The sequence below is a fragment of the Falco rusticolus genome, chromosome 14, assembly GCF_015220075.1.
Source record: "Falco rusticolus isolate bFalRus1 chromosome 14, bFalRus1.pri, whole genome shotgun sequence".
Classification (NCBI taxonomy): Eukaryota; Metazoa; Chordata; class Aves; order Falconiformes; family Falconidae; genus Falco; species Falco rusticolus.
The window spans coordinates 596,051-605,692 of record NC_051200.1 but is presented as its reverse complement, the minus strand read 5'-3'; the positions used below and the strand labels follow the sequence as shown (position 1 = coordinate 605,692).

General features: G+C 56.1%; 1 protein-coding gene across 1 annotated transcript; it reads left to right on the top strand.

The window, feature by feature from the left end:
- Nucleotide 1: 1 nt before the first annotated feature.
- CLIC2 (chloride intracellular channel 2) lies at nt 2-9,410 on the top strand. The gene is made up of 6 exons (XM_037408133.1): nt 2-246; nt 5,122-5,231; nt 5,690-5,815; nt 6,869-6,975; nt 7,400-7,581; nt 7,749-9,410. Exons 1-6 carry the CDS (start codon nt 190-192, stop codon nt 7,908-7,910), a joined length of 744 nt encoding a protein of 247 aa, XP_037264030.1. The 5' UTR covers nt 2-189; the 3' UTR covers nt 7,911-9,410.
- The last annotated feature ends 232 nt before the right edge of the window (nt 9,411-9,642 follow it).

Sequence of the window (9,642 nt, the reverse complement as noted above, 5' to 3'; positions counted from 1 at the left end):
CCTGGCGCGCACCCCATTGCTCCTCCCTGCTTCAAAAGGAAGGAAAGGGCAAGCCCCAGCCCTCCGAAAACGCAGCCGAGGTGCTTGAGCTGCCAGCCGTCTCAAAGCGCCCCCCATTCAAGCTCCGCAAAGGACTCACCAACTCACCACAGCAGTAGGTGGCCAGCGGTTCCTCCCCACACCGCCGGGATGGAGAGTCGGCAGCACAGCACCACCAAGGAGCCTGAGATTGAGCTGTTTGTGAAGGTGGGTCTCGGCAAGGGGGCAGTTGTTCTTCGGCAGTTCCCTGCAGGCTCATCCTCACCAGGCTCCAGCTGGGCACAGATGGTGGAAATTCATGGGTGTCTTCATGTTTCGGGAGGCTGGAGATGGATGGGTACTGACTTTGGGATCGCTTGCCATAACGGGTGGCTAAGTGCGTGTCCAGAGGAGGGGACCAGGTGCGGGGTGGCGCGGGGACTGATGGGGTGTCACACCATGGGACGTCTAGGATGCTGGTGTCCTAGAAGATGCCCTGGTCTCATGGTGGTTGTGTACCCCGGGCGAATGGTGCTGCTGGCAGCTGGTGTAACAAAGGACAAGGCACACACGCGTCTCTTGAAACTCAGATAAGACAAGCCCCAGCCTGGGCGCAGCAAGCAGGAAGGCTGAAAGCAGCCACTTCAGCTTCTCCTGCAAGCCAGGGTTGCGAAACAGAGTGCGAATGGCTTGGGGAGCCGGCGTGGGTGCCCACATGTGGGTGGGATGGGGTGACTTCACAGAGCACCCCGGGGGGATTATTCACTAGAAATGGTGGGGTTTCCCCTCTCCCCTGTTAAGCAATTTTCTTAACACTTCCTCTGGAACATTTTACCACTTGAGTTCAAAATACCTGCAGCAGACATGCGGGTTGACATGAGGAGCCAAAGCTGGTGGCTGATAATTGTGTGTGCCAGCAGCGATGCCAGCAGGGCACTGGGACATGCTGTCAAGTGACAGTGGCTGGGGTGAGTGATGCCTCCCTGTGCCACCACATCAGGGTTTTAAGGGTGGTTTCCCTGTAGCTGCTCAGTTCTATGGGCTTCGCTCCTCTTCTCCTCGGGCAGCTCAGTGCCCAAAAGGACTGCAGTGCCTGGCCAGAGGCACCAGCTTCCCTGGCACAAGCAGCGGGCAGTGCTGGGCGCTGCTTTGCTTGGGTTGTGGTTGGATATACATGTTAGAAAGGATTAGCTGAGCCTTCATGGAAGGAACCTCCCCCATTTCACTTGCCAAAACTGTGGCCATGGTGGTGCCTGGCAGGCACTGAGCTCAGCTGAGACAAATCCAGAGTGTCTTTTCTTGGTGAAAGTAATTCAGATCTTGAATTCCCTTCTTATCACCGCTTTTTCCCCAGAATGGCTGAGGAGAAGAGGAAAATGATACATGAGGCGACTGCAAAGGTGGTAGCATGTTCAAGGGGATTTTCAGAGGGAAGGGAAACAGAAACCAAAGCAGCAGTGTCGTCATGACTTCCCCTATACCTTAATTTAGCGCGAAAAAACCCTTCTGGCTTGTCTTTTAACAGACAAATTGATGCTATACCTCCTCCTCCTCCTGCCATTGAGGACCCAGTTTTACCAAAGTCACAGCAGCTGCTGGCTGCAGACAGGCACCCTCCCACGCCATTGGCATCTCCCAGCTCTCCTGGGCCGGGGTCTGCCCTAAGACGTGGATGCCAGTGCAGCCCACAACAACTGTAAATCACAGGGAAGCAAGTGTGCCTGCAAATGCCTACTGGCATGCTGCCCCTGCCCAGCTTCCACTTTGGCAAACGCTGAACTTGGTGAGGATGGGGAGGGTACGAAGCAGCTCCTGCATTGCTTTGAATTTGGGGCAGGTGGTCCTGCCATGGTCTCACCCTGCCATGGTCCCACTGAGACTGTCATCTCACCGTCTGGGAGGCCCTCCCTGTCCAAGAGGAGCCTCTGCCCCTCAGCCTCACAAGACATTTAGCCACCCCCAAAGCTGCTTCCCAGCTTTTTGGGTGGCTATAGGAACCATGGGCAGGTCCTGGTGGGTGCTGAACACTTAGGAGTGCCCTAAGCATGCAGAGCTGCTTCCTCCTCTTGCCACATTTCATGCTGTTTCACTGAGGGGGAAACCACAGGAACTGCTAAGTAACTTTGGGGTTTTAATGCCTTGTGAGGCCTCAGAGGACTGAGGCTAAAAACCTGCACCTCCCTGGAGATGCTGTGCTAGCCCACACTTGGGTTTATCCATTATCTGGAGGGAAAAAGAGTGAGGAAAGTCAGTCTAGGGGGGCTGTCAGCTCTGCACCCCCTGCCCTGGTCCCTGCTGCAGCGTGGGGAGACGCTCTTTCCACAGAAGGAAGAGAAAGGCTTCCCTGCTGTGCTGCTTGGCTTTTGCTGGGGAGGGTGGATATGTGGCTACAAGTCTCCGCTGCACTCCCCCAGCTCCCGAAGGGCTCTCCCCACAGCTAGGTGGGTGCCAGCAGGGCACTCCCCTGGCAGCGCCGGAGTGCTGGTAGAGCTTCCCTCCACTTCCTCCAGATAATTTGGCTCTGAGCATCCTAGGATGGGCCTGGCTTAATTTTTTTCCCCCTTGCAGAGGCCACCCTGATTTTCCTTTCACTCTGGCCCAAAATTCCCCACCTCTCCACTTCTAAAAGACAAGGGGGAAAACCAGCCTGAGCTGCTTAGAGGCTGGAGCTACAAGACACGCACAGAGAAGCCTGAAGCAGACGAGCGCAGCCTGAGCCCAGCACAGCCCCAGTGAAGGACATCCACCCGACTGTCCCCTCCAACACCACCACTGCCCCTCATGAGACTCCGCCAGAGCCACTCACTGCCTTGGCTCAACACCACAGCTCCTGTGGGGCCAACAAGATAAACTGCAATTAATCTCCCTTGATCCTTGCGCTAAGTGAGGAAAGCAAAGGGGAGTGCAGTCGGCTGGCTGCCCTCTGCTGCCACCAGTGAGGGCCATCTCAGGAGAGCAGAGAGGAAAGCATGGGTCTTTATGCTGGGCAGCCACAAAAACACATTTTGAGCTGTTGCTGTTGGAGATGCTCCAAAGGATGACATTAAGTTTAGCTTGTAGGTGCCAGCAACAATGGGTAAGGGAAGGGGAGCAGAGATGCCCTGCTCTCCTGCCAACGGGTAGCCCTTGCCGCTGATCTGTGACTCACTCCTGCAGCTCCCTCGCAGGATGTCCGATACACACAGAGAAGCCTTATTTGTTATAAGCTGACACGGGACACTCCTGAGCAGCAGCTACCCAGGAGCATTTCTTATTAATAGCCAGCAAAAAACCTCATGTGTGAATTCAGCTTCACTTCTGAGTATATCTCACAGAATCAATACGTTTCTCAGTTCCCATTTCCTTTCTCAGGAGCATCATCTCATGACAGCTGAGAACAGGAAATAATTGTTAAAAGTAATTTTATTCCTCTGGCAGGACTAAAAGGTGTTGGCAAGGGGAAAAGCAGACCATCACCTCCAGCTGACCACTCAGAGCATCGGGGTTTTGTTTTAATCAATTTACCATCTCCCTTAGGGTGAGTTTGAGGCTGATGTATCTCTCCTGGAGAAGCTGAGCACTCCAGAGCCCACAGGTTCCTGGGCACCTGTAGATACAGACAGGTGGCTTGTAGCACTTACCTCCAGCCCAGGAGAGCCAGGCACAGGTCTCTGCATCTTCTGCTAATGAAGCATCCTCAGCCATCCTGTCTTTAGGGCCCCAGCAAGGTGTGATCTCTGGAGACAGCTCCACCTGCCCACCCTGGATGTTACTGCCACTACTTAACTACTGCACCACCAGACTCTCCCAAATCTCATCCTCCTCCTGCTTAGCCTCTGGACTTCAGCTTGCCAGCTGGCATCAAGGCTTAGCACAAAGCCAGGGGGCACGAGCCATCCCACCAGGGCTCATGTGCTGACACAAGCTGCCCTGTGGAAGCAGCACCCCTCTGTGAAGGAGCTGGTGTGAGCCATGCTGCTCCTCCCTGCAGTGGCAGGATTGCCTCGTGCACCAGAGGACCATAGTTCACGCGCAGCTGAGGAACCAGTTAATTGTCTTAAATAAGTTGAGTTTCCTGTGAGCCATTTTACCTCTCATACCAGGGTGCAACTTCCCCCTTTGAGCCACATCTGTGCCAGTCCTCATGCACTGGGGCAAACCTGTCCTGTTCCTCTTGACCAGACTCCTTTAAAGGAGTTTCAGTCCTTTTTGCAAAGGCTATTTTCAGCTGCTGCATAGCAAGGAAAATCACTCCACCTGCTGCTGCTTTCCCTTGGGATTGCTGCATGGGCATCATCTGGGTGAGACCCTGATGTGGGAGCCCTGGTGGGACTGAGGCAGGTTGTCCAAGCTCCTTGCTTTCCCATGTCCCTACTGCTGTTTGACCCCATCCTGGTGACAGAACCTCCCCTTAGTGTTGACATGCTGCGGCTGTGTCCATGCAGAGAGGTTGAAAGGGACTGTCTGCACATGATTGAAACTTTAGGAGCTGACACGTGGCTTTGTGCCCCACTGATGCTGGGTGGGATGCCACCACGAATCCACATCTGCACAGCCCTCCCACCCCCAGCCCCTGCTCCCTGAGGCTGAGGAGGCTGCTTGGGTGGTTCTTGGCCATTATCAGCCCCGGGAAGTCATGCTTGGGTTCATTAAATGCAGGCAGATACTAACAGTACACGAAAACAAACCGCTCTTTTCCTGGCAAACATGAGCACATTTCCCTTCTCACCACCCTCTCCAGCCTGGCCTTCCAGCCAAGCAGACCCTCCCTTCCTCCACATCTATCAGCAATAACCCTCCACCTCCTTCCCCTGCCTCCTTCTCCTGTTCCTTCTGGCTTGATCTCAGATTTCTGGGAAGGATCTGACCCTGGGCATCCTGAGCATGCTCTCTGATGCTTTCCGGTGGCAGCAGGGCCATGGCTCAGGGAAGGGATCCTACAGCCTAGCTCCTGGTGCCAGGAGGGGCTCCCTGCAGCATGCAGTGCTGGGATGCTGGGCCAAGCCCCCTATGTGCCTTCCTCCTGAGACCAGCTCTGGTGGCTCTCCACCTCCCAGGCATCCCATCTGGGCGGGGTGGGCTCAGTCAACAAGTTAAATGCATGTTTCTCTGCTTTCCTGGCAGGCTGGTCTGGATGGAGAAAACATTGGAAACTGCCCCTTCTGCCAGCGCCTCTTCATGGTGCTGTGGCTCAAAGGGGTCAAGTTCAATGTCACCACAGTGGACATGACCAGGTGAGATGGCACTACAGCCCAGCTTTGTGCCAGCAGTGGGGTGAGACACCCCTGGCACAGCCTTCCCCATCAGCACTTTCCTCCCTCGTGGCCACGCTGCAGTCAGTGTGCCACTGGGAGAGGGATGGGGTGACAACCCCTGCCTGCACACTGCCCATCACACTGTGGGGTGCAGGGGGTGAGCCAGCAGACTCCAGCCACACGCCAACACAGGCATGCGACAGGGACCCGCTGTCCTGCTGGATGCGGTTATGAGACTGAGGCACCACAGGGCAGACTGGGAGGCTGAGGGGGCATTTCTCAGCCCCTCCCAAACCCACAAAAGTGCGCAAGTGGGGGTGCTCCCAGGCCTGTGCCCCCTCCTACACACCCACCTCAGCCTTGTCCATTTGCCCTGGGGAGGCTGGCAGATGCAGACAGGCTGCAGGCTCTGACCCCACTTACTTTCTCTACTCTAGGAAACCTGAAGAATTGAAAGATTTAGCGCCGGGCACCAACCCACCCTTCTTGCTGTTCAACAAGGAACTGAAAACAGACTTCATTAAGATTGAGGAGTTCCTGGAGCAGACCCTGGGCCCACCCACGTAATTGCAAGCTTGCTCCTTTCCCCATGCACCGGTCAGGCACGCCACAGCATTGCATAGTGCTTGGCAGATTGGGAAACCAAGGCAGGGTGCTGGGAGGTGCCAGAGACCAGCTCAGGGAGGGGGCTGATTCCCCACCCAGCACCCTGAGCCATGCTTTGCAGGGCCAGGGGTTGCAATGCTGAGGGGCTGCGTCCCCCAGGGAAGGTGGCAGGTTGGGCTGCAAGGGGACTGGGATGGGTTAGAATGGAAAACAGTGGGAGGAAATGCACTGGTCTCTTGGCGCAGGCAGAGCTGGCGGGAAGAGGGAGAACACAGGGAGGTCCCTGCAGGCACAGGGACCCCGAGAGCTGGTGGTTTTGCAGCTGGCTGTGGCAGTTGGTGTTGAGGTGGTGGTGGTGGGAATGTGAAGCCCCCATTGCCCGTGCATATCTGGTATGCTCAGCTAAGAAAAAGCAAATGCCCTTGCTTGAATGCAATGGCGCAGCTGGCCAAAAGGGCTGCTGGGGGAGCTGGGGGGTGGTACCCCCTTGAGCTTATGCAGGGCCCTGCCTGCAGCTCACCAAGCCAGCCCGTGCTGTGGCGACAAGCCCTCCCACCAGTGCGAAAGAGGAAGCTTCAAATGCATTTGTCATCTGCCGCCTCGGACATGTCTGCCCTTGCAGTGCGCCCTGCATCAGCAAACAAAAGACTGTTCCTGAGGAAGTCACGGGAGCTTCTGGCTTCCCTGGACCCCTCCCGTGCCAATGCATGTCCTCTGGGCTGGGTCAGAGCTGTCTGCAGGCAGAGCTCTGCTCCGGGGCTCTGCTGCTACCAGTGTCCTCCAAACTGTGGAGTTTCTGCCCTGTGATTGTTCCCCCTAGCAAACGCCCAAGATAATGCAGCTCTCAGGGTGGCAGCTGTAGTAATTTAAAGCATCATCATTGTCCCACAGCCTTCATCCTCCAGTACCAGCCCTGGGCACTATGGCCCAGGAGATAATGCAGCTGACGACCACGCAGCTGAATCTCTGCTTCCATCCTTGCCTGCACTGATGTAAGTGTCTCTTTAAAGGTATCCACACCTGAGCCCCAAGTACAAGGAGTCCTTTGACGTGGGGAGTGACATCTTTGCCAAGTTCTCGGCGTACATCAAGAACCCACGCAAGGAAGCAAATATCAGTAAGAAATGTGGCTGGGGGCTGCAGGGCTGTGATCTGCCATGCTGCTGTGGTGGGGAGAGATGCTTTTGTCTGTGGGCAGATCCTGTGACCGTGTTAGGGCTTCTGCTGCTGTCCCCACCAAAGCCTCCTCGGCAAGTGGAGGAGCGAGAAGGAAAGGTGAAAGCAGTCCAGTGCTCCAGGAGGCTAACAGCCCCTTGTGCAGGTGCTGGGGAGAGGGGTCCTGGAGGGGAGTGTGGGGTGATGCTGCTGGCATCCCCTGGGAGCAGAGGCTCTGGCCAGGGTCCTGTGCTGTACGTGACCGGTGTAGCCCTTAGGGCTTTGTCCCTGTATGCAAAGCCTGGGAGAGTCTGAACCAACCTGGCACAGCCCTGCTGGGAGCCCAGGGCACCAGGCTAGTTGCACTTGTTTCCCTGCCCACCCAGACTTCGAGAAGGCCCTGCTGCGGGAGTTTCAGCGGCTGGATGTCTACTTAAACACTCCCCTCCCCGAGGAGATTGACCAGGACAGCATGGAGGACATCACTGTCTCCAAGAGGAAATTCCTGGACGGAGACCATCTGACATTGGCTGATTGCAACCTCCTGCCCAAACTGCATATCATCAAGGTAATGGCACTGGCTCCCAGGGCCAAGGTGCGGACCCACTCCAAGAGGGGATGACAGGGTGGGGTAATGTGAACAGGGGCCTGGGGGTCTTGTATTCATCCCCCCCCAAGCCAGAGAGCGAATATTCTGTGGTCCAGCAAGTCTCAGCCTCCTCCTTTTCTCTCTAGATTGCAGCCAAAAAGTACCGTGACTTCGAGATCCCAGCGGACATGACGGGCGTCTGGCGCTACCTCAACAATGCCTACGCCTGTGATGAGTTCAGCCACACATGTCCCGCAGATGAGGAGATAGAGCACACCTACTCCAGTGTCTCCAGGAAGATGACCTAACGCCACTGTGGGGTGCACCAGCGGCACTGCCCCTGGCCGAGCCCTCCACCTCCACAGTCCTGACACAACCAAACCCTGGCTGAAGGAGGGACTGGAGGGGGTTTATGGCATGGCTACCCTTTGCCTTTCAGAAATAGCGCCTTGCTTCACAGCTCCCTGCTGCTCTCTCCTCCTTCTCCTCCTCCACTGGCTGGCTGCAGCCCCCCTCCACCATCAGTGCTGACCGCACATATGGATGGGTTCCTGCATGGCTGCAGTGGCAACCGCATCCCTACTTCCCAGAAATGGGTCTCACAGCCTGTGACCACGTGCCACAGGAAAAGCAGAGCACTAGCCTTCCACAGCGGCACTTTGGTGGAAGAGATGAGACCTCACTCCAAGATGGCTGGGCCAGCCCTGCCTCTGCATCGGCTGTTGGAGCTGCTGTGCTCTGCCAGCCCTGCGCGGTCCCAGCCATCCCGTGCATTTGGGAAGAGTCATCCCAGGATCCCAGGGCATCACCTGGGCTGGAGCTGTCTGAATTTGCCTGGTCGCCCTTCTGCACAGCACCCTGCAGCTTGCATTTGGGCAAGCCCTCTCTTCCACCAAGGCATCCAGGCTCCAGCTGAAGACACCGAAAGGCTCTGTCCCCAGTAGTTTGTCACAGTGACAAGTTGCTCTCACTGCCAGAGAGTTGCTATGTGCATCTATCTCCCTGTTAGGACATGGGGGCAGGTGCCTGGCATGAAAAGTACCAGGACCTGCTGTGGGAGGGAAAAAGGGATGCAGGGTCTTGCAAAGGGCTGAGGATGGAGGGCTGAGAATCAGGGCATCCCTCCCATGTGCGCCAGCACCCAGGGCCATGTGCTGCTGGCTGCAAGGTCTCATGTGGCTCCTGTGAGGTACTAAATCTCTCCCTGCCTTGTTGGACATCACAGGAGATGGAGCCATGGGCAGCTGTAGCTCCACCACTCCCTTCCCGGTCCACACAAACACTTCAGGTGCCTGACTGGGAGACAGAAGCACGGGGTAGGACATCTGCTGGTTTCCACACCGCAATACTGGGCAGCCTAAGCGAGCAGGCAAAAGCTGCTTTGCAAAGCGCTTTGTCTGTAGGAAATATGTGGGCAGGTTTAGTGCTCCCTGGCTCAGCATTGTGCCTTTCCAATGTTGCTGATGCAAGAGGAGTCAAAGCTGCTCTGCACAGCCATGACATCCCATCCTCCTCCATCCAATACCCCCAGTTCCCCCAAGGGCTCCTGGTAGAGCATGTGAACTCAACCAGCCCCGTGGGCAAAAAAATACTGTACAGTGAGTGTGGTGGGTCCTGCCAGGACACGGTGACAGCAGACCCCCCCCCCTCCAGCCCTCACTGCCATTTCCCTCTGCACTAAAAGGTGTGTCCTTGCAAGCCTGTATCTGATAGCACTGGGTTTGGGGACTGGTTTTGTTATTAATGGGTTTTGGTTTGTTTGGGTTTTTTTTAAACTAAAACCAGCAATAAACTATATTGTAATATGCCTTGCTTTTGTACTGTCAGTGCACGGGCCAAGGCCACTGGGCATGGAGAGTGCTGCAAGGGGTAGAGAGGGCTCCTCTGCAGTGGAAAACCTTTTGAGATTTAGCTTAAGTGGAGCAGTAGCCCCCAGTCTCTGCTGCCCTGGATCACTGGAATGCATGTGGCAGCTCCTGTTCTGCCCGCAGGAGAGATGCCCCCTCCCTGAGGCACATGCACTGTGATCTGCCCATGCCA